The sequence below is a fragment of the Acomys minous genome, assembly GCF_964271855.1.
Source record: "Acomys minous genome assembly, chromosome: 14".
Classification (NCBI taxonomy): domain Eukaryota; kingdom Metazoa; phylum Chordata; class Mammalia; order Rodentia; family Muridae; genus Acomys; species Acomys minous.
This window is the reverse complement of record NC_140496.1, coordinates 65871069-65898570: the sequence shown is the minus strand read 5'-3', so window position 1 is coordinate 65898570 and position 27502 is coordinate 65871069. Positions and strand designations below refer to the sequence as shown.

The 27502-nt window shown below is 42.3% G+C and overlaps 1 protein-coding gene across 1 annotated transcript in view; it reads left to right on the top strand.

Annotated features, from left to right (window-relative positions):
• The window catches only part of STXBP3 (syntaxin binding protein 3), a 44724-nt gene extending 19375 nt beyond the window's left edge, over positions 1-25349 (top strand). The window contains exons 7-19 of the mRNA XM_084757024.1: positions 2233-2387; positions 4383-4473; positions 7281-7405; positions 11671-11766; positions 11893-11950; positions 15137-15202; positions 16372-16452; positions 17856-17994; positions 18510-18616; positions 19448-19540; positions 21325-21410; positions 23670-23821; positions 24660-25349. Of these exons, the coding sequence (XP_084613150.1) occupies positions 2233-2387; positions 4383-4473; positions 7281-7405; positions 11671-11766; positions 11893-11950; positions 15137-15202; positions 16372-16452; positions 17856-17994; positions 18510-18616; positions 19448-19540; positions 21325-21410; positions 23670-23821; positions 24660-24754 (1344 nt within the window). The 3' untranslated portion in view covers positions 24755-25349. The remainder of the gene's footprint in view (positions 1-2232; positions 2388-4382; positions 4474-7280; positions 7406-11670; positions 11767-11892; positions 11951-15136; positions 15203-16371; positions 16453-17855; positions 17995-18509; positions 18617-19447; positions 19541-21324; positions 21411-23669; positions 23822-24659) is intronic.
• The last annotated feature ends 2153 nt before the right edge of the window (positions 25350-27502 follow it).

The following is a 27502-nucleotide window of genomic DNA, read 5'->3' as shown; positions in this document are numbered from 1 at the left end:
TGGAAATGTCTTGTATGGACATGCATGACTGGACTTCTCAGTGAACTGGAGTCATTACTGTAAAGAGCATAAGCTGAGGACACGTGGCACAGTCAGCCACAGAAGGAGTATTTACTAGGAGACTAGGGAAGCATTTGAAAAATGAATACAATTTTACATGGTAGCAGTTAAGAGGCACATTCGAGGAGGTAAAAAATATGAATGCAAAGATTCAGAACAGAAAGATGCGGGAGCAGTAGGAACATGGGTTACAAGGAGTGCTGGCTTTCCATAGTTGGCGGAGACCATACCACAGGTAACAGTTACACACGAGCGGGTGCAGAAAACTCTGCACTGATCCCCAAGTCTTTAAGGAAACATGGAGTCTTGGAAGTCATTATGATTGGCTGGATTTCCATCATCTGTGTTCTGGGACCTAAACTGAAAAGGCAATGGAAATGTAGCCAGGAAAAGAAAAATGTTGGAACCACATAGTTGTTTCTTGTTGCTCTTGTCGGTCATTTTTGTTATGGGGATTTGTTTGGTTTTGGTAGGTTTGGGGACTCAAACCCAGGGCCTTGAACATGCCAGACAAGCACTCTGCCCCTGAGTTATTACCCTCTGTGTCCTACCACACACACACACACACACACACACACACACACACACACACACACACACACACACACACACACACGTTCTTAGAGCTTCTTGCTTGTTACTTGTCTCTTCTGATAACATTCCATAGTCGAGACATCCGTGGGTGGGAAATATGTTCCTACAGGGCAGTGGTTCTTAACCTCCCTAGTGCTGTGACCTTTTGCTGTAGTTCCTTATGTTGTGACCCCCAACCATAAAATTATTTTCTTTGCCACTGCATAACTATAATATATGAATTATAAATATCTGATATACAGGATGGTCTTAGATGACTCCTGTGAAAGGGTCATTTGACCCTCAAAGGGATTGCAACCCGCTGCCTTAGGGAGAAATCTTTTAGATCTGGGATGGTAACATTCTGAACAAACAGCACTACCTGCTGCAGTGGCATGTATACTATAAGGTGGCAGTTCATGTGCAGAGTGCTTCTTGGTTGGTAATTAAAACAGCAGTTGAGCCTTTGAGACACACCTGGATTGGCACAGCTGGACTTTAGTCTATGTTTGGGCTGCTGCTATTGATTATGATCAAAGAATAAATAAATGACCTTTAGTGAAAGGAAAAGCAAAGGGCTTATTCCTAACTTGTTACATACCTGTGTTTATTATTCACCATTCCCACACCCAGTGCCTTATCTAAGTTGAGAAAGGATTACTCTATTTTTTTTTCTTTAAGACAGAGTTTCTCTGTGTAGTCCTAGCTTTCCTGCAACTCTCTCTGTAAACCAGGCTGCCTTGAACTCAGAGATCCACCTGCCTCTGCCTCCTGAGTGCTGAGTGTGCCACCACAGCCCAGCTTACTCCCACTATTCTGAAAAACCCAACTCTCAACTCCTTCCTGTCTGTCTCTCAAATAATACTCATAAGCGGCTGCTAACCCAGGAAATGGATCTGTTAGGTGAGTGAGTGAGTGAGTGAGTGAGTGAGAGAGAGAGAGAGAGACATCTGTGAGACTTCACTGTATTCATGTTAAGTCTTAAGATTCGGGGAAGAAGATCTTTAAGGATGTGAATCTATGCTAAACAATTAAAGAGATACCTATATGAGCCTTGGGAACTTTGTGCATATGTACTGAGTTAAGATTTATTAACTCCTTTCTTTCTGCCAAGCATTAGATATATTGAGTTTGACAACTCTACTTCAGATTCCTTCCTCTGTTACAGACTGTAAAAAGCAGTCACTTCAGCCGGGCATGGTGGCGCACGCCTTTAATCCCACCTCTCAGGAGGCAGAGGCAGGTGGATCGCTGTGAGTTTGATGCCAGCCTGGTCTACAAAGCGAGTCCAGGATAGCCAAGGCTACACAGAGAGACCCTGTCAGGTGGAGGGTGTGTGGGGGGGACACAGTCACTTCAGTTAGGGTTAGGGTCAGGGTTGAAGGGTGAAGTAGACTGAAGAGGAGGAGACTGAGGAAAGAGATGAAGGGTGAAAGATGAGGCAGTGAGATCTGAGTAAGTAAAGACAACTGTTTCCTGTTTCCGGAAACAGCCCTCAGCATTTGTCCTTCATTGTCTCAAACAACAGCCGCAGATTTTGATACATTTTTAGAATCAAGCCTCTAGATTGACAGTGTAACTTTTTTTGGCCTGACTTAGGTTTATACTCTTGATGTACCAGACGCGTTCTATTACTGTTACAGTCCAGACCCTAGTAATGCCAGCAGGAAAGAAGCCGTCATGGAGGCAATGGCGGAGCAGATTGTGACAGTGTGCGCCACCCTGGATGAAAACCCTGGGGTGAGGTATAAGAGGTAAGGCTGAGCGGTGCCCTGCTCACCTAGAAAGGCCTAAGGACACCGCGGCTCTGCTTTGTCGTATTGCTTCGCGAATAGATTTTCCTGTGTGGTTGCCAAGCCTGACATAAAGATGTAAGGTTTAGGCTTCAGATCGCCTCTTACTGAATTTCAAAGCTTAAATTTGGTTCCTTTAAAGACAGTTTTAAAAAAATCAGTTTAAGAAATGTTTGGGGGCTGTTTTGTCCACTGTAATCTTGGCATTTAATGGTTTATCATTGCAGTTACCACAAAATTTAAATGGCCACATTATTTGGATACTTGTTACAGTATCTAAGCATTTCTAGTATTTGATCCTAGTGGGCATTTTAAATAAGTTTTAGAATTTTTTTTTAAAGAGGTATGGTTCAATTTTTATACTACATATCTTTATTTGCTTGTTTCTTTATGAAAGTGAAGTTACAGTAAAGTGCATTTGTTTTATGTATAAGGTTTGTTAGCTCATTCCAGTATTCACAGTAGTAGCCTTCTGACGCTCCTGTGAAAAACAGCACCCACAGTATCCCAAAGGCCGCCTTCTCCCCAGTCACCTCACCTTTCCCTCCCCAGAGCAAACTGCTGCTCACTTTTGACATGTAGCTTAGTTTTGCCTAATTTTGAACTGGTATAGATTGGATCATAGAATTTTGTTTGTTTCATAGGTTTTTTGTTTTTTGGGTTTTTTTTGCTTTCTTTTCTTTTTGTCGGTCACTTGGATTTTAATCTTGGCTCTGCTACTGGCCGGAGTTCTTAGAATTGTGTCTTAGAATTTATAATTTTAAAATGGGAATGGTGATAATAGTTTTCTCATGGGGTTGTTAGAATGCCAGGAGCCCACTGTGAATTACTAAGAAAGACAACAACTACACTCCACTGCTGCATGTAGTGAATGTGTCTTTGGCTTTTCCTAGAGCAGGCTCTTTATCTGAACATTGGCATTTGTCCAGTTGATGGTGAAACATCTGCTGCAAATTTACACGCTACTGTAAACTTTCTTAATGTAGGCATTTTAAAATCTGCCTCAAAAAAATAAAGAACGACAGAGGAAAACCCAGTGTTGACCTGGCCTACACAGGCACACACACAGGCAAGCTCTCTCTCTCTCTCTCTCTCTCTCTCTCTCTCTCTCTCTCTCTCTCTCTCTCTTACACACACACACACACAGAGGCAAGCTCACACACACACACAGGCAAGCTCACACACACACACACACACACACACACACACACACACAGAGGCAAGCTCTCACACACACAGGCAAGCTCACACACACACACACACACACACACACACACACACACACACACACACACACACACACAGAGGCAAGCTCTCACACACACAGGCAAGCTCACACACACACACATACACACACACACACTCCACTAATATACAAATTCTACCGTTCTTTTTCAGAATATTCTTTTAGGCTGTATAAACATCACACAGGATTTTAAGAAGTAACTATATTGGAAGACTGAGTAAAAGAGATTGAGGAAATACCACACTGCCAATGGAGGGGGGTGTAATTGTCACTTCATTTGGAAAGCAATTTGGTAATGTTTAGAAAAGCTGAAAATGCAAATGCCCTCAAGCGCAGGGTGCATACCTTCATGTGCGGTGTGCATGGAGAAATGTGCCCAGCATCTGTGTTTCCGTGTTGTTCGTAACGGTTTGAAGTTGAGAGTGATCTGGTGCCTGTCTGCTCTCGGGGCTGAGTATATAGAGTCCTGTGTAGTGACAGAGGGAGGAAGGACAGGAACAGCAGCTCCATATGTTATGACTTTATTCCTCCATAGTAAAGTAGCTGAGGCTATGGCAGTGATGTGACATGTAGTACCTGAAACTTTCCATGTTTTTAAATTTTTGCATTTTATAAACCTCAAATTACAAACTCTTATTTTAGAATTTAACTTTATAATACTGTAAAGTATGTCCTGACAGATAATTGTTGAAATATTTTTTCATTTTTAGTAAACCTCTAGATAATGCCAGTAAGCTTGCACAACTGGTTGAAAAAAAACTTGAAGACTACTACAAAACTGATGAAAAAGGCCTAATAAAGGTAATTTATAAATGGCAAATAATGACTCTATATTTTCTTTATAAGTCAAAGCAACCTGTTCATTCATTTTTTAGTATTGATTTGGGACCCACTAAGATAGACTGAAGTTCTGTTGAGAGACCTTAAATGAAAACGTTATATAGTGTGGTTTGGCAGTGTGGCCTAGGGAGGCTGGAGGCTTTGAAGTCAGCAGTGGGCCTACATCTTGGCTGTGCCATTTGATTAATAATTATGTTAATTAAGACAAATTACAGAACTTCTATGAACTAAATTTTTGTCTCTATAAGGTGGAAATAATAATGCCCATTTGTAAGCTAGTTAATATGTATGAAGTCTTCCAAATGATGCCTTCCGCTGGGTTAGTATTTAATATATGCTGGGCTTCCTGCTATTACTAGCTCTGGACCCCAGTGTTTCTCATCTCTGAAATGAGTGAGGTAAGGTGTACCTTGCTTGGTTGGAGTGAGAGTTAGGTGAAGTACTGTCTGAGCATTTGGTACAGGTAAGAGTAATAAGCTGGGCGTGGTGGCACACATCTTTAATCCCAGCACTCGGGAGGCAGAGACAGGCGGATCTCTGTGAGTTCAAGGCCAGCCTGGTCAACAAAGCGAGTCTAGGACAGCCAAGGCTACACAGAGAAACCCTGTCTCAAACCCTCCCCACCCCCAAAAAAGTAAAAAATAGCAACCTTTGTGTCTTCTAAAAATAATGTAAAGCAGTCAAAGACTGGGACCTGGGGAATGCCGGTGCAGGTGTGGTTGGAGAAGGAAGAGCCTGAGGAAGTAGCCAGGCAAGAGCTGTCCTAGAAGCTGCCTCACAAAGCCACGGAGTAAAGGCCTGTGCTGCCTCAGAGGAGGAGTGGCCGCGGGAACCACGGGCTGCGGTGGGAGCTGTTACTCTGTTAGGAAAGTCGAGTAGCTTAATAAACACAGCAGGCAGTGGATAAAAACATTTGTTAAATCAAGTCCTGCACAATTTCAGTGGAAAAAAAGGCAAAATACTCTCTCCTCCTCTTTCTTTTATTCTTTCTCCTGGGAAGTTAAGCATCCTTCAATTGCTTGGCGCCTTTCTTTTATTCAAGCACCTGATAAAGGTTTACATTTATTTGAAGCCCTTCCTGACTCTTCAAGCCAAGTGACACCACCATCTTCTCCCCTGTCTCCAAGCTTTCGTGTCATACAGCACTGCCTTTTCCTTTGTGTTTCCGCAGCTCACCTGCATTGTGTTTTGGGGTGATGCATTTAACCTTCACAGCAGTCTTTCAAGGAGAGGTCCTGTCGTTTTATGTAATTTTTACCAAGCACTGTATGAGAGGTTGAGAAACTTGATGGCCAAGGTCATACAAGAAGCCAGCTGCAGATGAACTCCCCCAGACTTGATTCCATAACACTCTTTTTACCACAGCACTTTTCTGTTTCAGCCTCTATTAGGAGAGACAATAACTAAGTCAAATGTATTTTAAAGTCTAACTGGTGGATTTACCTCTGTCTGCTTTGTGTAAATAAATAGGAATTATTGCCTGAGTTGTAGTTACCTCTTACTTCTTTGATTAATAAGCTAAAGAATTAGTTACTTTTAAGAGGGAAATGTGAGCTGGGCATCACTCAGGGAGACAGAGGCAGATCTCTGTGAATTCAAAGCCAGCTTGATCTACAGAATGAGTCAAGGACAACCAAGGCTAAACAGAGAACCCCTGTCTTGAAAATCAAAAAAAAAAAAAAAAAAAAGCGAAGTGTGGACCAGGATTGGTACTACTGACTGGCAATGCCAGTTACTTTGAATGCTGAGGAAGGAAGATCACAAGTTCTAGACCTGCCTAGGGTACAAAGTGAGCTCGAGGCTGGCCTATCTCAAAATCAAAAATGAAAACAGGGCTGGGGACGTAGCATCTGCCTAGCATGAAACCCTGGGCTTGATTCCTCCTACACCACCCCCTTCACCCCCATAATGAACTGGAGACAATTAAAAAATTAGCAGTAGAATTTCCCAACACCATTACTCACTCACTATTTAGTAGTTGGTAGTATTTTTGAATTAATGTTAACTAGGTTTTTAATTATGGTTTATAATCTTAGTTTTCATTAATATAATCTCTGCTCTTAAAATTGCCTAATAGTTCAGAGTACAAGCACTGAAATAGCTTGGGCTTAAAGCTCCATTCTGCTACTTAGCACCAGAGTATGACCTGGAGATTTGCTTAATCTTAAACTGTAGTGGCCTCTTAGTTGTGTGTATATGTATATCTGCCTTGAGGGAATGCTGTAATAACTGTGAGGTAGCACTTCTCGGAAATGAAATGTCTTCCTTGACTAGCAAATGTCTAACACAAAGAACTCAAGTAGTAGCTACTACTCATAATTTATATCAGCCTTATTATTTCTGGGACTGAATGTCCAAGAAGATAACTTTGGCCAAGCATAGTAGTGTCTGTGCGCCCAGCACGTGGGGAGCTGAGGGCAGATGGTGAGTCCAAGGCCAGCCTGGGTTATATACACAGTGAAGACCCTGTCCTAGAAAAACAAGAAAAGAAAAAACATATTTAGGGAAAGCCAAATGTTACTTCTTCAAGGAAACTTTGAAATATTATATTGCTATATTTAGCCTCAATCTAATTATGAAAATGATCGTTGTGTAGTCTTGTTTTTCCCTACTGTGCCACTTGTATTTTTTGTCTGTTTCAATATAGTTTTGTTTTATTGTGTGTTTTTGTTGAGGGAAAGGATTAAATTTAACTTTCTAAGATATTAAAAATGTGTTCACACAAAGTTACTGAAATTTCTTAAGATAATTTTATCTTGTTATTCTAGGGTAAAACTCATTCCCAGCTCTTAATAATTGACCGTGGCTTTGATCCTGTGTCCACTGTCCTGCATGAACTGACCTTTCAGGCAATGGCATATGATCTACTACCAATTGAGAATGATACATACAAGCAAGTATAAATTGAAGGGCTTATAAAGGGCTTGTAGACAGACTACTTATTGCCTTAGAAATCTGCAAGCAGCAGAAATCTGAAAGGCCTGTAACCTGTTTGCTCGGAGACCTTCTCTCTCTCTCACTCCTGTAACTGTAACCCTGACAGCATGTTTACTTTGCAAACTAACAGGCAGCTTGCTTTAGAGCTTTTAAGTGGACTGGCTTCCTTAACTATGCTACAATAGCACTGCATTTGAACAAGTTGAACTCTTACTTTTTACTTACATTCAGAGTAAATGCCAGGCCCGTTATTATAGTTCATATATGTTCCATTCAAAATGATTTGGCTGTGTTTATTCTAAATCAAAAACCCAAAGGTGTCTTGTCAAGATAGTTTATTTTAAAGGACACTAGAAACACAGCCCGGCTACTGAGAACAGGAATAGTTTTACTGTTTTCATAGTTATTGATTTAACCTGTAAGTAAGGATATTACTTTTAAACTAAGGGCCAGTAAGTGAAGTGAGATAGCTTTTCTTATGAAATCATTTTACCAGCTGGAGAGATGGCTCAGAGGTTAAGAGCTCTTCCAGAGGTCCTGAGTTCAATTCCCAGCAACCACATAGAGGCTCACAACCATCCATAGTGAGATCTGTGGCCTCTTATGGTGGGCAGGCAGAACATTGTACACATAATTAATAAATAAATCTTAAAAAAAAAAAAGAAACCATTTTACACAAAGAGAGTCTAAGACAGCCAGGGCTGTTACACAGAGAAACCCTGTCTCTAAAAACCTTAGAAAGAAAAGAAAAGAAAGGAAGAAACCATTTTACTTTACATACATTTACATACACACACACACAGACATACACATTGTGCTTTTTGACATGATCTCCTAAGTCCAAATAGTATTTTTTTCAGCCGAGATTTGCTACGTGAAGCCAGGCATACAGCACACACCTGGGACCCTCAGCAGAAGAACCCTGAGCTCAAGCTAGCCTGGGCTGCGTTGCAGGTTTCAAGCCAGCAGATTCACTACATGAATACAGTAGTGAAAAATGAGTATTAATTTTATGAAATTTTGTTTATGTTAGTTTGTAGCACTAAGTCCAGTGGTTCAGACCTGTAATTCCAGCTGCTAGGGAGGCTTAGGTAGGAGGATCACAAATTCAGGGCCAGCCTGGGCAGTTTATTAAGACTCCAACTCAAAAATGTTTTTTGTTTTTGGTTTTTGGTTTTTTGAGACAGGGTTTCTCTGTGTATCCCTGGCTGTCCTGGACTGGCTTTGTAGACTAGGATGGCCTCGAACTCACAGAGATCCACCTGCCTCTGCCTCCCAAGTGCTGGGATTACAAGTGTGTGCCACCGCACCCAGCATTAAAAAAATGCTTTTTAATAATTGAATGAAAAGAAGATTTAGGGCTGGAGAGATGGCTCAGAGGTTAAGAGCACTGACTACTCTTCCAGAGATCAATTCCCAGCAACCATATGGTGGCTCATGATCATCTATAATGTGATCTGATGCCCTCTTCTGGTATGCAGGAGTACGTGCAGGCAGAACACTGTATGTAATAAATAAATCTTAAAAAAAAAAAAAAAAAAAAGAGGATTTTAGGGCCAGGCATGGTAGCTCATGCCTTTAATACCAACATTCAGGAGGCAGAGGCAGGCGGATCACTGTGAGTTCAAAGTCAGCCTAGTCTACAAAGTAAGTCTAGGACAGCCAAGGCTACACAGAGAAACCCTGCCTCAACCCCCCCATATCATCCCCCCCACCCCCCCACCCCCCCACCCCCTCACCCCCACCCCCCCACCCCCCCGCAAAAAAAGAGGACTTAGTTGTAGAGCACTTGCCTAGCATGTATGAGACCCTACATTAAGTCTGTGGTACTATAAAATAGCCTATTAGTTAATTCATTGTTTTATTAAACAGATAAAACATTTAATACTTGGCAATTTTTCTTAGTGTATGTATTTTCTGCAGTTTTTACTTGCATTTCAGTTAAATCTTGATTCTCTCCTTCCACCATGGTCCCAGTAGTCAAACTCTCAAGCTCAGCCTGTCAGCCTTCTCCTGCGAGGGTGTCAGTCCCCTGAGCCAGCCTAGACATTATGTGCTGTACCTCTGTGCTGCTAAATCCAAGTCTAGTCTCACTGTTCCTTCTTAGTCCCTACGTCTTAGGGTTGGAATGTTCTGATGTTGAGTTTGGGGATCCTGTGTATATACGTTCAGAGCCCACTTAAGTCTCAAGGGTTGTCTGCCACTGGCTCCCACATCATGTGTGTTCTCAGCCTTAACTTCAGACACATCAACTCCCTAGTGAATATTGTCATTTGAAATGTCTGCTAAGCATCTTCAGCGTTTGTGTCCACACCTGGGTTGCTGGTGGTCACCTCTCTAAGTGCTCAACTAGTGCTCCTAGTAAATGCAGCTCCTATCTCATAGTTACATACTCAGGCCAAAATTTCTGTCATGGCCCATCAAGCTAAAAAACAATTCACTATTTAATCATTATGACTATATTTTAAAGACCTATCTAGTTTTTCAGCTGGCTTATGACAACAGACTTAGCTCAAGCTCATGATGTTGCCCAGTCCACCTCACTGTCTTCCTGCAGACTTCTGACTGATCTCTACTGCTCTGCTTTCGGTCTTTCCCCATCTCAGGGGAGAAAGAAAATCCCAATAAGATCTATCCTTTACACGGCGTCCTCAGAGACAAAGGCAAAGTGGATGTAATAGTCCCTAAGCCTCACGTCACCTGTGCCCCCACCCTCTGATTTGCTTGTCTACTAATCATCCTGTGTTCTGCACACTGTAGTGGGACTCAGTTCCCTGCCAGTTCCTACCACATACACCCTCCCCGGGTCTCCTATGTAGCCCTGGCTGGTCTGGATTTCATTACCTAGACTAGGCTGGCCTTGAACTCACAGAGGTCCACCTGCCTCTGTCTGGGAGTGCTGAGAGTGTAGCCTTTGCGCTACTGATTTGCTTATAAGCCACCTAACCGGCAAAGGTATTGTGTAAGTACACATTGGTATTCTGCATGACAGAGGGCTTCAGCTTTGTAATTAAACAGCCATTTTTACCTTAACTAACACCACATAGGAAGATTGTTTTGTAAAAGAAGCCTATTGTTGGGGGTTATAGAAATTATTGTATTCACATAGCAGAAATCTCCATGAATTGTCTGTCCATAGTTGAGAACTAAGAAAATAGTGTGTGGTCCCCAATATTGCCTCAGGAAGTTGATGCTCCCACAGACAGCTGAGGCTTCCCACCCCCAAAGTGGAAGGAGGGTATCTGCAGAGGAAAAGAAGAAAGGAAGGAGAGGAAAGAAATTACCTTAAGGGGGACTGGAGAGATGGCTTAGCAGTTAAGAGCGCTGGCTGCTCTCCCAGAGGTCCTGAGTTCAATTCCCAGAAGCCACATGGTGGCTCATAACCATCTGTAATGTGATCTGATGTCCCCTTCTGGTCTACAGGGGTACAAGTAGGCAGAGCATTGTATACATAATAAATAAATAAATCTTTCTTTCTTTCTTTCTTTTTTTTTTAAGAAATTACCTTAAGGAAATCAATCAAAAAGCTCATTGCACAGGTTCTGTGGATCTCTTGAATTGCTGCTTACTCCAGCAGAACACATATGAGTTTTTCTCATTTCTTCCTATCTTTAAAAGAGGTGTGATTATAGGGTTGGGTAGGGTGAAGCAGCAGACGGTGTGTGGTGTTTGTGAATTTTGCACCAAGCACTTTGAGCAGGCTAGCTGGAGTAGCAGTTCTCCCAGCAGACATTTGGCAGTTGAGATGTGGGGTGTTAGCACATCACAGTCACCCTAAGCCATGATAGGCACAGCTGCTTGTGCATTCAGCGTTGCTGGTCTTTGTTTAGTCTTCGTGGTCTTTGCTGTTTGAGACAGGATGTCTGTGACTCAGGCTGGCCCTGAACACTGTTGCTGGGATGACCTTGGCTCTAGTCCGTCTAACCTCTGCCTTCCGAGCACCACTACACCCAGCTTCCTTTATTCTCAAAGCTGACTATAGGATGCTGAGTTCTGCTTTGTAAGATGACGTTCTGCCAAGACTACAAACCTAACATTTTAAAGGAAAAAGATGTTTTGCTAAATTTCTAATAGATTCTAATCTGCTTTGGGTTTGACCCCCTCAGGTAGCAGACTGAGTCTATACTTTTCATTTGCTTTTCATAATTGTTGTTTGGAAAAAATGTTTCTTCCACTTTTGGAGGTAGAGAGTCCAAACCTGTTCTCCTCGGTCTGTTGTAGATACCGAACAGATGGGAAAGAGAAGGAGGCCATCCTGGAGGAAGACGACGACCTGTGGGTGCGGGTCCGGCACCGACACATCGCGGTTGTGCTGGAGTATGTGAGCCTGTTCTAACCTGATTCTGTAGTTTTTAGGCTCTGAGTAATTAAGGTGTATTCTATAACCTTAAAATAGTTTTGGAAAGAACTAATTTAGACATTTCTTTTTTCACAATCTGACAGGGAAATTCCAAAGCTTATGAAGGAAATTTCATCAACAAAGAAAGCTACAGAGGGGAAGGTAAGAGCCTTTCAAAGTGGTAACAGGAAACATTTTTTTTTTTTTTGGCCAGGCCTGCCAAGGCAAATTATAAACACAGTTGAAAGTGAGAAGGATGAAAATTACCATTAACTTTCTATTTAGGGACCATTCTAACACAGAGAAATAAAGAAAATAAATTCCTATACAACCATTACCTCATTTAAAAAAAAATTACCAACATTTTTATCTGTGTTACTCCCATTAAAACTTATTTACCAAAGGCCATTTAGTCAGTTTCATCAGTGCATAGGCAGGGTTTTTGTTTGTTTGTTTTGTAAGACAAGACTCACTATGCTGCCCTGGCTGGCTTCATCTGCTCCTGGGTACTAAAAGTAAAGTCATGTACAACCATGCCAGTTCAGCTAGTTGAGGTTTTTAGTATTAAAGATGAATACATAAGCCAGGCGTGGTGGCACACGCCTGTAATCTCAGCACTCGGGAGGCAGAGGCAGGAGTTGCTGTGAGTTCGAGGCCAGCCTAGTCTACAAAGTGAGTCCAGGACAGCCAAGGCTACACAGAGAAACGCGTCTCCAAAGGGAAAAAAAAAAGATAAATACATAAGTAGAGCGCACAAATCTTAATGTGTACTAAGTTGTTTTTCTTACAATTATACATTTCCATGTTATTTTCAGTCTAATGTTACTACACAGTTTTGTAAATAGTTTTTAAATTCTATTTTGTTAGCATATAAAATATAGATGATTTTTGTAAACTTTTACTTTGGATCCAGTGACCCTAATCAATTAAATACTTTGTGTAATAATAGAACCAGTGAGTAAAGGATATCTAGTGTCTTCCTACCCAGATTAACGTTTATGGACTTGAAACTGTTTTTCTTAGTAGCTAATCTCTCCTGGCTCTGGCTGGCCCCAGGACCTGACAGCAGAGCTGGTGGAAGGGAACTTCCTTGTTCCGGTGACTTCCTCATGAGGGCTTTGTTTCTTTTAGTCACATCCTTGATGAGATGAAGGCAGTTCTGTTTTGTTCTGTTTTGCAGTACATCTTTACGTGCTTAGTTTTCTTTTTTGTGGGGTGAGGATCAGACAGACTGACGTGTGCTGATTTGTCCTACCTCGTCCTTTGCTTCCTTTGGGAAAACCCTGTCTCATCAGCTGCTGCTTCTCTGTTGTACTCCGTTCTCCTAGAGTCTTAGTGTGATGGCTATCTCGCTGTTGTGCTAGTTAACCAGCTGTCTTTCTGAAGTGGACTCCACTTGGTCATGATGTCTGTCCCAAGTACCGGTGGGTTCTGCTTGATTAACACTTGCTGCTGGTGTTTGTTTCCTGTCTACAAGGAATGTTTCCTGTAACATTAATCTTTCGTCTTGTTCTTGTCCAACTTTTATATAGAAATTATGCTAACCTTATGAAATTAGTTGCTATTCTCTCATTTTATCCTGAAAGTATTTGTGTAACTTAATTGTTCTATATGACTTGAATTTTCCACTGAGGATAGAGCACCCTTGTCAAAGCAGTCTTTAATTATAATTTATGTCAGTTCTTTAGTGTTACCCTGCGCACCTTACTTAGAAGTCCTCATCAGGTGCCAGATAGCCGTTCTAGTTTCTCTGCCTCTTGTGACAATAACCCCTGTGTTTCTCGTTTGGGGGAGGTTCTCCCTGTGTGCTACACAAATTCCATTATCTAGATGAAATTGTATTTCTGTATGTGTCTGGTCACGGTTGCTCTAGAAATCTAATATTATGTCTGGAGTTGTTAGATCAGTCTTCTTCAGACAGTGAGTGATAGAAACCAGAGGTCCCTAGTGGAGGGAACATCTTTTATTTGTCACTTAACTCAAAGCTTTGGCCGCTCACTGCACAGGTGCTCTGCGTCACTGCATAGTCCAACTATTTGCGGCCTCACCTTTGTTTGTTTGTTTTGTTTTGTTTTTTGAGGCAGGGTTTCTCTTACAGTCCTGGCTGTCCTGGACTCCCTTTGTAGAGCAGGCTGACCTCAACTCACAGATCTTCAGGCCTCTGCTTCCTGAATGCTGGGATTGAAGGCGTGTGCCATCACATCTGGCAGACTCACCTTTTTTTTTTTAAATCTCTAAAATGTTATGAGACCATTTGCTAAACCCTAATAATTGCCAAATAAAAGAGCCATGGCTATAGCTTAGTGGCCTGTCTAAAAGATTCCCTGGATTCAAGCCCTAGTACTACATGCATATATACACACATACCTACCTACCTACCTACCTACATACATACATACATACATACATGGCTTTGTTTTCTCTATTATATGTTAGTGTTGTTTATTTACTATTGTGTGGGTACGATCTGTGTATATGGTGCGTGAGTGCTGTGGTACATATGTAGAGACCAGAAGACAGCTTAGTAAAGCCAGTTCTCCCTTCTGTCTTCTGTGGGTTCTGGTGACCAAACACAGACCCTTGAGTTTCCATGCCCAGCACTTCTACCTGCTGAGCGTCTTGCTGGCTCTGTTGAGGCTAGCTTTAGATTTCTTTTATTCGCACACAGTCCTAATGCCCTTCAACTTTGTTTAATTGTTTTCTAGCTCCTTGAATTAGACATTTAGACTATTGATTTTTAAGTTCTCTCCTACTGTTTCTATTTAGAGTTACTTCCTGCTTATCACTAGCCAGCTTGCAGGAGAGTTAGAATAGCTTTTTTTCCTTTCCAATTTTGGTTTTGGTTATTTGAGAAGTGATCTTACATCTTTTTGTTCTGTCTCCGAGAGGACTCCTGTGTCCGAAGCACAGAGGCTCTTCTGAACCCCGTCAGTGCTGAACTGCCTCGCTGTTCTTCAGGGGCCTCTGAGTGCTGCCCCCTGTGCTTACGCAGAGGAGGGTCCCAGCACAGCCACTGCGCACGTTTCCTATGTTCTGGCTAGGCTGGCTAGTCCCTTTCTCTCTCTAGCCTTCAGCCTAGGCAGCCCTGAAGGAAGGAGGCAGGCTGAGCACAGGGCTCACCTGCTGTGCTTCCCCGGGTTGCCCAGAAGGTACTGTTTCACCTCTCCACAGGGGAGAGTAACTTGATGTCATCTGCTTTAATGTGACAGAGTCAGAAGCCCCCTAAAGCTCTTTTAAAACCCAGCACATTTATTAAATTAACTGTTCATTAAGGCTTAGAAATTCTAGATTAAGAAGGTGTAATGTACAATAACTGAATCTTGGGTTTGCTTAATTGTTTTTACCTAGACATCACTTAGTGCTCTCACCCAGCTGATGAAAAAGATGCCTCACTTCCGAAAACAGATGACGAAGGTAAGCAAGGTCCTGTGTGAGAACCTTTGACTGTCTGAGCCTGTGGTCGACTTAGCAGTGTCCCAGGAATAGTTGCTGGGAGTTGTCCTCCCAACCTTTCCTGTGGATATGAGAAATGCCCAAACCAACCAGAGCAGCCACTGATGATGTCTCATCTACATCACCTGTATCTTTTAAACCTTTTTTAGAAAGTTGTCTTGAGCAGCTGATCAGAATAAGTTTAATATTTCTCAACCTCATAGAAAAATTCAGTGTGAGATTAACTAGTGGCTGTTCTGTTTGTTTTCAGTGCTTGGCACCAATCCATATATTTCCTTATATTAATAGTTACAAATTAAACTTAAAACCATTTAAGGCATATCTGTACAGATAAACTCACTTCCTTTCCATTCTTTTCCCTCCCTCTTTTCATCCATTTATCTATCCCTCTATCCATCCACCTTTGGAAGTAGGGAGTTGGATCTTTTCTAGCTCAGACTCAACTGGAAGTCACTCTCACCTAGGCTAGTGTCAGACTTGTGGCAATCCTCCTGCCTCATCCTTGAGATTGCAGGTAATACAAGTGTGAGCCTCTATCCCTAGCCAAGCCTTTCCTAGAAATCACTATCTTTTCACATTTTTATAATATTGTATCCCAGTCAGGAACCAGTGATATAAAAGAAACCTTTCGTTGCTATTCTTTAAGATTTGGCTTTTTTCCCCATGAAAACTTTACCCAAGTTTTCATAATTCTTCACACCCCACACAGACTCAGCACTTGTTCTGGCTTTGCTGTCTGTTGATTCTTGATCTATTTGTCATGTTGATTCTCACTTCCTTTCTTGAGCTGCTTCTCTCTGTTGAATGTTTCTTTCTTACACTGGAACCCATGTTATCCTAAAGCTTTAGCACTGGTGCGGGAGCGGCGGCTCAGCAGGTAAGAGCACTGACGGCTCGCCCCGAGGACCCAGGTTCAGCCCCAGTGCTCACACGAGGCCTCACAGTCATTTGCCGCTCCAGTTCTAGGGCATCTGATGCCCTCTTCTGGCCTCTGGGCACTAGACACACACTGCAGCTGGCACACAGACATACGTGTAGGCAAAACACCCATAGACACATCTTTTACGTTTAATATTATCAGTTACACAAAATAATTAAAATGTAAATAATCAGTTTCCTCCGATTTTCAGCAAGTCGTCCATCTTAACTTAGCTGAAGATTGCATGAATAAGTTTAAGCTGAATATTGAGAAGCTCTGCAAAACTGAGCAGGTATGTACAGAGCTGGAAGCACCATGTCTGTAGTCATTTCCAGAGCGACTTTGTAAGCGAACATGTAATGTTATTGCTTAATACAGAGACTGAGTTCCACAAAATCATAGATTCTTAGAAGGGGCCTAGGCAGTATTCGATGCCTGATAGCTTTGTGTTGCTATAGTAACAAATACCTGAAATGATAAACTTCTAATGAGAAAAGGATTATTTTGGCTCACAGTTTTGGGTTGGTGTTGGGGCACACTTGGTTGAGAATACTTGAGACTTATAATCAGTTGGCGTCACTGCTTTTGGGCGTGTGGCACATCATAGCAGGGATGTCTGGCAGAGCAGGGGTGTCATGGCAAGAACACCAGGAGATAGACAGAGAAGGACAACACCTTCAAAGGCACAGCCCAAAGACCTGAAGACCTCCCTCCATCCCTCAGAAACACCAAAGGACAGAAGCTTATCACGTGGCCCTCTGGGTCATTCCAGATGCAAACTGAGAGTCACCAACCTTGACAAGTAATCCCCCTACTCTGTGATCTTGCAATTTGGATTGCGGGGCGCTTTAATTATTGGAACATCATTTCAAGGCTTTGGGGCACAGTGCAAGTACTCTGAGCTACAGAACTCTACATCCCACATTTTTGTTTTGATGCTTTGTTTTTTGTTTGTTTGTTTTCTAAGACAGGGTTTCTTTGTGTAGCCTTGGCTGTCCTAGACTCGTTTTGTAGACCAGGCTGGCCTCGAACTCACAGCAGTCCGCCTGCCTATGCCTCTGCCTCTGCCTCCCGAATGCTGGGATTAAAGGTGTGCGCCACCACTGATACTTTTTTATAGTTCCTAACCTGTTTAGAATATTCCCCTAACAGAAATTAAATGCCAGTTGCATGCAGTATTAACTATTCTGGTAGCCACACTACAAAGATTAAAAGGAGTGTGATTGATTTGGGTAATAAATTTGACCTAACCCAGTATGTTCACACTATTGTTTTAACATGTAGTTAATAAAAAAAATACTGTTAATGAAGCCAGGTGTGGTGGTGCATACCTCTAATCCTACAAAACAAGTCCAGGACAGCCAAAGCTACACAGAAAAATCCTGGCTCAACAAAACAAAAAACTGTTAATGAGATATTTTCTGATCTTCTACAAGTATTCAGAAATCCATTGTTTTGCACATACAGTCATTCTTGGTGGCTGCCCAGTGGCTAGCCCAGGGCTACGTGATGTTCTTTCCTGATTTGTTTTATGACCTTTTGTGTTTTGTGCAGTGAATAGTTTGCATCTAACATTCAGGTTTCCTGTGCAGTATCATCAATGTTCCGCCAAAATCTGACAGTTTAATAACAGATACATAAACAGAAAAGCAGATTTGGATTGTAGAGCACTGTCTACATTTTTCTGTCGTTAAGGACCTGGCTCTTGGAACAGATGCTGAGGGCCAGCGGGTGAAGGACTCCATGCTGGTGCTCCTCCCAGTGCTGCTCAACAAAAACCATGACAACTGTGACAAAATACGAGCAGTCCTGCTCTATATCTTCGGCATTAATGGTAATGGGGGCCTGCTTGCTTGTGTGCCTGTGTGGAAGTACTGACTCTAAAATCACGTAGCCTCTGTTCACATTTAGCCACTGCATATTAGTTACATGTGTGTGATGGAAATGGTACGTGTCACAGCCTGTGACTGAAGTGACTTTACATCCAAATTACAGCACCCACCAACGCTGCCCAGTGCCCATGTGGTATCTATTCTGTGATCTTGCAGTTTGGGTCCCAGGGGTCAAACCCAGGTTATCCATCTTTAGCCAGCACCGTTAGCCACTGAGCCATCTCCCTAGGCCCCGCCTCACTGGCTTGTTACTCACCATAATGGAGTCTGGGAAACTGCAGAAGAAATGCTGGTTAAGGTGAACACAAAGAAAATAGGAAACTGAGAGAAGTCTAGAGGGGATATAAGTTTGCCTTTTTTTTTTTTAACTTTAGTCCTTGTATTAATTACCTCAGTCTTAGAATTAGTTACAGCAGCGGTTATCTGACTGTGCGCTTTTGCTTCCCTTTTTCTTAAGGAACGACTGAAGAAAATTTGGACAGACTGATCCACAACGTAAAGATAGAAGATGACAGTGATATGATTCGTAACTGGAGCCACCTTGGTGTTCCCATTGTTCCCCCAGTAAGGAAGTCCTGTGTGTGTGAGTGTGTGTGTGTGTGTGTGCGCGTGCGTGCATGCATCTGTGTGTGTATGTGTGTCTGTGTGTCTATGTCTGTCTGTCTGTGGGCACGTGTGCATATGTTAACTACTTTTGGACTCAGACAAACGGCCGTTGTTCCATGAGGTCCTTGCATGAACTGCTTTTGTATATGGGAATCTTGTAGACATTCTTGACTTCATCTTATAGAATGTGATTATTAAGTAAGCAATTGGGGTTGTTTGTTTTTTGTTTTTTTGTTTTTTGGGGTTTTTTTTTGTTTTTTGTTTTTTTGTTTTTTCATTTTCTGAGAGAAGGTCTCATGTAGTCCAGGCTGGCCTCAAACTTACTATGTAGCCAAGAATAACCCTGAACTCCTGTCTGCCTTTGAAGTGTTGGGTCACAGGTGTGTGCTGCCACTCCGTGTTGCCAGGAACTACGAGTGTGCTTTCTTACCACCTGAGCTATGTACCCACCCCAGTGTTTTGTTTTCATGTGTAATCTGAGTAAATAAAAAATGCTAGCAAATTTGTATTTTCTTGCTCTATTATAATTTGCTACTTACATTTTTATGTTTATGATTCATTTGTACCAATAGTTGCATTTTATATCCAACCTTCTGTACAGCACTGCTAAGATACAAAATGCTGCTCAGTGACCCAGCACGTACCAAACTAGTGTGCTACTTTTTTCTTTCTTTTTTTTTTAAGTAGGCAGTTTCTCTATTAAATGGAGTGCAGACTTGCTGGTAATTAAATCTTTGTTGGGAAATATATATTACTGAATAAAATTATTTGTTCCTTTAATTACATTAGTCCCAACAAGCCAAACCATTAAGAAAAGATCGGTCTGCAGAAGAGACTTTTCAGCTTTCCCGGTGGACACCTTTTATCAAAGACATCATGGAGGTAAAGATCCAGCCTTCCCCCGACCCCTGAGGCTCCGGGTTACTCTTTCCCCTTGGCTCACATGCAGGAGTTCCTGCAGTGCAGGGGTCCCCAGAAGAAGCTGTGTCTGGTAGGGCTTTATAAGCAAAGAAACTTTTCTGAAGGCTTAAGTTCCTCGGAAAATTCTCCACTGTTCATAATAATAAAATGAGCACATGTATGAGAGGCACCGGCTTTAGTCCAGCTTTCTTTTGACTAATTATAGTTCTGATTTCTACTCTCCTTTGGGTGATAATGATTTTACTATTTTTCTGTTTTTCAAAACTGATTTTACGTGACTTTGCAAATGCATAAACATATCTGAAAAATCTAAAGAACTTAGACTTTGTCTTCTACAGTGTAACTTGCCTCCACCCCCCAAATGATTATGCAGAAGTAGTCTTTCTTTCTTTTTCTTTCTTTCTCTTTCTTTCTTTCCTTCTTTCTTTTTTTCTTTCGGGGACCGGGGTTCGAGACAGGGTTTCTGTGTATAGCCTTGGCTGTCCTGGACTCGCTTTGTAGACCAGGCTAGCCTCGAACTCAAAATGATCCACCTGCCTCTGCCTCCCAAGTGCTGAGATTAAAGGCGCGTGCCACCATGCCCAGCCCTAAGTAGTTGTTCTTAACTGTTTATTTTTAAAATGAAAATCAACCTGTTCAAACACTTTAACAAGGTTTGTATGCTAAATTCAGAAACTGCATTTTGGATCTGTGGTTGTCCTAGGCTTTCAAAATTTCTCCTAACTTAAAACATGATTTCTTCCTTTCTAGCAGTCTTATTAAAATCCTCTTCAACTGTGCTGGGTGCGGTGGTGCACACCTGTAATTCCAGCACTTGGGGGGCAGAGACAGGTGAATCACTGTGAGTTCGAGGCTAGCCTGGTCTGCAAAGCAAGTCCAGGATAGCCAAAGGCTACACAGAGAAACCCTGTCTCAAAAAACTTCTTGAACTGCTTTGTCCTTCTTGTGACCACTTTTCAGTGCCTATGTGCTGTCATCTATAAAGCAAACTGTGTTGACTATCTAATAAAAACTGTAGCCATAATAAATTATGAGCATGAACCTGCTGATTGACCAAATATAAATTACTGTATTAATAAAGCATTCATATACATCCTAAGCAAATGCATAAGTATATCATAAAATGTAACACTGAGAAAAGGGAGTTTTTTAAGAAATACCATAAACAGGAAGACATTCCCGTCATGGGACTGTCCTCAGTGTCGCGGGGTCAGGTATGTGCATTCTGCTTCAGAGGCGCTGCTATGAGGTCAGTGGCCTGGGGTGCCAATTAGAGACCTCTACGTCCTCTTACTGTTGCAGAAACTCCATAAAGAAAGGCAGATCTGAACTATATGTTTGTTTAATATGTGAGTCAGTTAGTACATTAATTTTTGTTTTCTATTTATTACTTTAATTATATATGTCTATGTTTGGGTATGTGTGCGTGAGTGCAGCTGCCTATGGCAGCCAGAGGCATTGGATCACCTGCAGCTAGAGTTACAGGCAGTTTGTAAGCTGCCCGATGTGGGTGCTGGGAACTGAATTTCAGTTCTCCAGAAAAGCAATGAGTGAGTGCACTTAACCACTGAGCCGTCTCTCTAGTCCTAGTATATTGATTTTTGCTGCAAATAATATTTGTGGGCATAAAGAAGGGGTAATCTTACTAAATATTTATATATCTTTACTGTTCATTAGAGCTGTGTACAAAACAAAAAATCTGAAATTACATTTTCTTGACGGTGTTAATGGCTTTTCTCCTCTAGGATGCCATTGATAATAGATTAGATTCCAAAGAATGGCCGTATTGTTCCCGGTGCCCAGCAGTGTGGAATGGATCTGGAGCTGTGAGGTAACCTATAAGTCACTGAAGTGTTTTTGCTTTTATACTACAGACCAGATGCTGCTCAGATGCTCTCTTTGAACAGCTGTCCTCTTTGAAGCATACAGCAGTGTGAGAGGTTGTCTTTCCTCTTCAGCTGTAGCCAACTAAATGCATTCAGGAAAGCATACTTTATAATATAGAGTACGGTCATAAAACTCTCCTCCCCACACCTCTTTTTCCTTACATAGCGTAGTTGCCCCCTCACCTCCCTTCTGTTTTGTTCCGTTTTCTTTTTTTCTTCCCTTTCCTTCCTTGTCCTTCCCTTTCCTTTTCTCTTTTTGAGGCAGACCTCGCTGTACCTCCCAGGCTGCTGATCCTTCTGCTGAGTAATCACACCCAACTGCATATGACCCTTTTTTGTTTTGTTTTTGTTTTCCGAGACAGGGTTTCTCTGTGTAGCCTTGCCTGTCCTAGACTCGCTTAGTAGACCAGGCTGGCCTCAAACTCACAGAGATCCGCCTGTCTCTGCCTCCCAAGTGCTGGGATTAAAGGCGTGCACCACCACGCCCTGATATGACTCTTTTTTTTTTATAATGTTTTGTTTGAAAGTTCCGAGAGGCAGAATATCTTCCTCATGCACGCTCCTGTCCTTGGAGCCCAGCTTCAATGAAATAAATTGAAGCTTCCTGTGTTTCGTGCCCTGACCTTATTCTCCTTTTTTTTCTTGTCTCAGTTAATCGTTTACCTGTATGTACATACTTATTTCTAACTGTATTTCTACCCTGTGTAATGTATTGAATTGTGCTTTGTAGGATTTGGGGTTGTTTTATATTCTGTATGTGGACGCACAAATGACACAGTGCATGTACAGAGGTCAGAGGACCATTACAGGGGACAGTCCTCTCCCTCCACCATGTAGGTCCTGAACACTGAACTCAGGCGTCAGGCATGGCAGCCGCAGGCACCTTTACCTAAGGAGCCATGTGGGGCTTCCTCTTGGTACTTGGCTTCTGTCAGTTTGATGTGTTATGTCAGCATGGGGTTCTCTCTTGTTTATCTCCCTGGGGGTGTGTGGTGTTCTTGCACTCCGGGCCCCCACCGGCCATACCCCCCCCCCTGTGGCTCGCAGTGGGGCTGCCCAGTGATTTCTCAACTTGGCTAAGGGTTGTTTCTGTCTCCTTTAGTATGTCCCTTCCATCCTCCGCCGACCACACTGAGGATGCATAGCATCAGCCAGCCCTCCCAGGCTCGGCTTCTTCCTTCCCATTTCCCCTACATGTTCTTGATGCTTGAGTCTTCCCTGCATGTAAATAGTTGAGCAGCTGTCTAGCAAAGCCTACAGAGCAGAGCCTTGGTTTTGTCCTTGTGTTTGTTTTGAGGAAGTTTCCCACTTTCTGGACTTCCCTGTTCCCTGCTCAGTTTCTGACAGATGTGATGGCACATTACAGGTGTTTTTGCCTGGGTCCCGGCAGTGGCTGTCCCAGTACCCCGATAGATCCTAGTCTGCCCCTGTCCTCTTCCCTTGCTTGCCTTTAAATCTCACTTTCTAAATGAGGTCTTCATATAAAATAAAAGAGGGGCCTAGAAGGATGGCTCAGGTTAAGAGCACTGGCTGCTCTTTCAGAGGATGCAGGTTCAGTTCCCAGCACCCACATGGTGGCTTACAGCTGTTCACCCCTGCAGTCCCACAGGATCCAGTGCCCTTCTCTGGCCTCTATGGATACTGCATTCACATGGTACACAGACTCACATGCAAGCAAAACACCCATACACACATACACACAAAATAAAAATTAAAAAATATTTTAAACATTAAATAAAATGTTAGCTTTATAAGTAGAAATGTTGAGCTCTAGTCAAAACGCAGTCTGAGTGTTGTTGTTGTTGTTGTTTTTGTTTTGTTTTCAGTTTTTCAAAACAGGGTCTCTCTGTGTAGCCTTGGCTGTCCTGGACTCGCTTTGTAGACCAGGCTGGCCTCGAACTCATAGTGATCCACCTGCCTCTGCCTCCCGAGTGCTGGGATTAAAGGCGTGTGCCACCACGCCTGGCGTCTGAGTGGATTTTATTTTAGTTTTTGGAAATAAGACTTTATTTTATATATATATATATAAGATACATTTTTTCAATTGGATTTGTTCAAATTGGAATATGAAAGGCAGCTTTGCCTGTGATGAAACTATACTGTACTTAGATCATTTCATTACGATCAAGACAATGCTTCCAAAGGTGACTTTGTGTGACTTTGGGAACGTTTGTAGCATGTTTGCTTTATTTTTTACTTTTCAGTGCTCGCCAGAAACCCAGAACTAACTATTTAGAGCTGGACCGGAGAAACGGGTCAAGGCTGATTATTTTCGTAATTGGAGGAGTTACATACTCTGAGATGCGGTGTGCTTATGAAGTTTCTCAGGCACATAAGTCCTGTGAGGTTATTATTGGTAAGACTTTCATCTTTTGATTGCTTACGTGTTTCAGGCAAAATTATACATGGGAAAATTTAAGACTGTCTTATTACATGCAGAGAAAGGATCAGTCATAGAACATGCTTTATAAAATTGCCTAAAGGTCCCCCAAGTTGATATTCTAATAGTTTTATTTTTAGATACTCGGATTTTTAGGGGCTTGAGCTTACTCCTTTAAAACTACATCTTCTGACTTTGCTCTTGCCATTAAGTGCTTTTGTGACATATTAATGCATGCTTACTTCACAAGTCTTTGTTTTTGTGGCTGTGGATCTGACATTGGTGAGGCCTGTGTGGAACTGAGTTTTAAAATACTAGTCTGGGCCAGTGAGAGGGCTCAGTGGGTAAAAACTGCTGAGCAAATGTGACAACCTTCAGTCCTAGCACAGTGGCACGAGGAACCCACTACTGAAAGTCGTCCTCTGGCTGCCATGTGTGGGCCACAGCATGTGCCTACACGGGCACACACACTAATAGTAAAGGAAATTAGATTTTGTTTTTCTAGTGAAGCCATTGCAAATAGGTGGTTTCCTAAGCAGAGAGCTGCAGGAGTTGTGTGACAGACTTTGATTCACAGCACTGCTTAAGATTCTCTCTCTGCAGATAGGAAAAATTTTCTCCTTGCTGGATACCGATGTATAGTACAAATCACTGCCCATGTGTGATGGACAGGGTTTCTGCAGCGTTACTAAGCATGCTCAGTGGCCAGGGTCGATGTGAATCTTACATAAATGTGCTAGAAGTATTGTTCAAATACACCAAACATTTTAAGCAGAAGAAAATAATTCTGAAAATTTATAATTTCTTCCACCAGGTTCCACACATATTTTAACACCCAGAAAGCTGCTGGATGACATAAAAATGCTGAATAAATCAAAGGATAAAGTTTCCTTTCTTAAGGAAGAGTAGCTTTTTTATTGTTGTTTTTATTTTTATTAGAGGCTTTGTTAATATGTTCAGCTAAAACAGAAGATGTTGCTGTCATAACTTAAACAATGTAAATAGTTTATGGAGTAATGTGCTTTTCATGTATGCTTCTTCAGGGAGTTTATGCATTATTGGATTTGCCATTTCTAATAATTTAATACTGTTGCTGCTTTGTACAAGATACAACATTAAAGTGCTTTCTTACCAGGAAGTTTTCACCTTTGGAGCAGAGCCTGTTAAGAGGACAGGGGTTTAGCTACCTGTCACATACTAATTACTGGATACTTAGGCTGAAATACAGTGTGGGGGCAAAATGATCATGAATGAAGAGATTATAAAAGTAAAACTGTAAATGTATGTATGATAGAATTATTTCCTATAAGTGCAGTTTCTTAAAGCTGAAATTGATTTTTATGTATAAAATAATTCCAATTAAAACAATTATTTCACTGTGTATATTACCTGGAAGATAATTCTAAAGAACACAGTTTTATATGCTTGAGATCATGTCTGCTTACATTAGAAACTAAAAATAATCATGAACATTCAAAGAGAAAATAAATACATAGTTGTCAAATTTTTCTGAGTATTTCTTTTTTGGCTCTGAATTGGAGGCAGAAAGAAGAAAAAGAAGAACCTGTCATACTCCCACCATTACAAAACCTAATGACTTTCGAAAACAACGTGTTGTCCGTGAGGCTCGTTAATATAGACAGGCCTGCAGGTGTGTGTGGTACAAAACAGCATCTGCATTTCAGATCTCTGCTTGACCTCAGAGCGTTCTAGTTCAGACTTTGTCTTTCTGGTAGCGCTACACTGTCTGGTTGTGGACCTCTGCCAGCTTACATGAATATTAATGCATATTCCATAATGCCGATTGCTGCCAGTGGCACAGCATGTGTGTCCTAGACTGTTGTGGGTATCACTGCCTTTGTTGTAGTTTCTTCCCAGTGCTGGAGACTGAACACAGAGCCTCACTATGGTAAGCAAGTGCTCTACCACTGCGCTCCGTCCCACCCTACTTTATAATTGTATTAGGGTTCTCTAGAGTAACAGAGCTCACAGACTGGATCAGGGTGGGTCTAGAGAGATCTGGAGACAGACACAGATACACATCTAGAGAGGTAGACAGCGTTCCATGCTGCAGTCCAGCTAATCAGCAGTGGCTGCCTAGAAACGGGAGGCGCCACAGGCCGTTAGTGTTGAGTCCACGAGACTGGCTGTCTCAGCTGGTCTTCAGTGGACACCAGATGCCTGAAGAAGTGGGCTCTAATGCCAGCGAGGGAATGAATGGCCTCAGTAGGAAGGGCAAGAGCAAGCAGGCAAAAACCAAGGCTTCCTTCATCTGTGATCTTTTGTAGGTGTGGCCCAGATTAGAGGTAGGTCTTCCCAGCCCAAATGATCTGATTAAAGGTGCCTTCCACCTCAGAGATCCCATTTTCAGGATGACTCAGTTAAGCGCAGTGTCTCACAGGTTGCCCAGCCGTTTCTGGGTTTTGTCAACTCCAAGAGTAGCCATCACGGTCAGTAAGCAGACAGACTCACAGCCTTTCTCTTTCTGCTCAGAATTGCACACTAGGATTGTAAACTCACTCGGTTTCTTCTAAACCATTTTGACTTCCTGCAATCACTTTCATCCATCTGGAATTGATGTTAGTGTATAAATGTGCGCTCAATATTGTCTCCTAGCAGTTGGCATTGTTGGGCCTCGCCTCCGCCTGCCATAACGCTGAGACGAAGCCGGAAGTGAAGTCAGCAGACTCTGCAGTAGAGGCCTGTCAGTCACAGGCAGGAAGGAGGCAGAGACCAGCTGTGCAGCAGCGCTGGTGCAGCCAGCTGTCGGCAGCACCGGCACCACAGTTTTAACCTCATTGCCTGCTTCCTGCCTACGATGCAGTGCTCACTGCTGTCCTCTTTTTCAGTGGTTTTGCTTTTTCCAGACAGGATTTCTGTGTGTAGCCTTGCCTGTTCTGAATTTGCTTTGTAGACCATGCTGGTCTAGAACTCACAGCGATCCGCGTGCCTCTGCCTCCCGAGTGCTGGGATTACAGGTGTATGCCACCACACCTGGCCTTCTCAGTGGTTTTGTAAGGACCTAATTTTTTTTTTTTACTTTTTTATTTTTGAGATTATAATTACAATATTTCTCCCTTCATTTTCCTCCCTCAAAGCCCTCCCATCTACCCCTCCATGCCCTCCTCCAAATTTATAGCCTCTTTTTTCACAATTGTTAGTGCTTATATGTATATGTCTATACATACATATTCCTATTACCTGTTCAGTCTGCATGGTGCTAACTTTCTCTTACATCCCTTTCTGTTTAAAATAGAGGATGGGGCAGGAGAGATGGCTCAGAGGTTAAGAGCATGTGCAGCTCCTCCAGAGGACCAGGGTTAGATTCCCAGGACCACACACCTGGATGCCACATGTATATGGTGCGCTTACACACAAGGATGCAAAGCACTCGTAAACTAAAGTTACTAAGGAAATCTTTAAAAAAAAAAAAAAGATACCTACAGGAGTTTGTTTCTTGGTGAAGATCTTGGTGACACAGTGTCCCTCTTGTAAGGAAGCACCGGAAGAGACTGGAGCGGACTGTCACCACCACCACCCCACCACCACCCCCAGCACAGAAGCGCCCCTGGACTCACAGAGTCAGGGATAGAGCTTTACATAGCCAGCTGGTTTTTCTGGAACCGAATTAGAAGAAATGACATCCCTGAGCAAAGA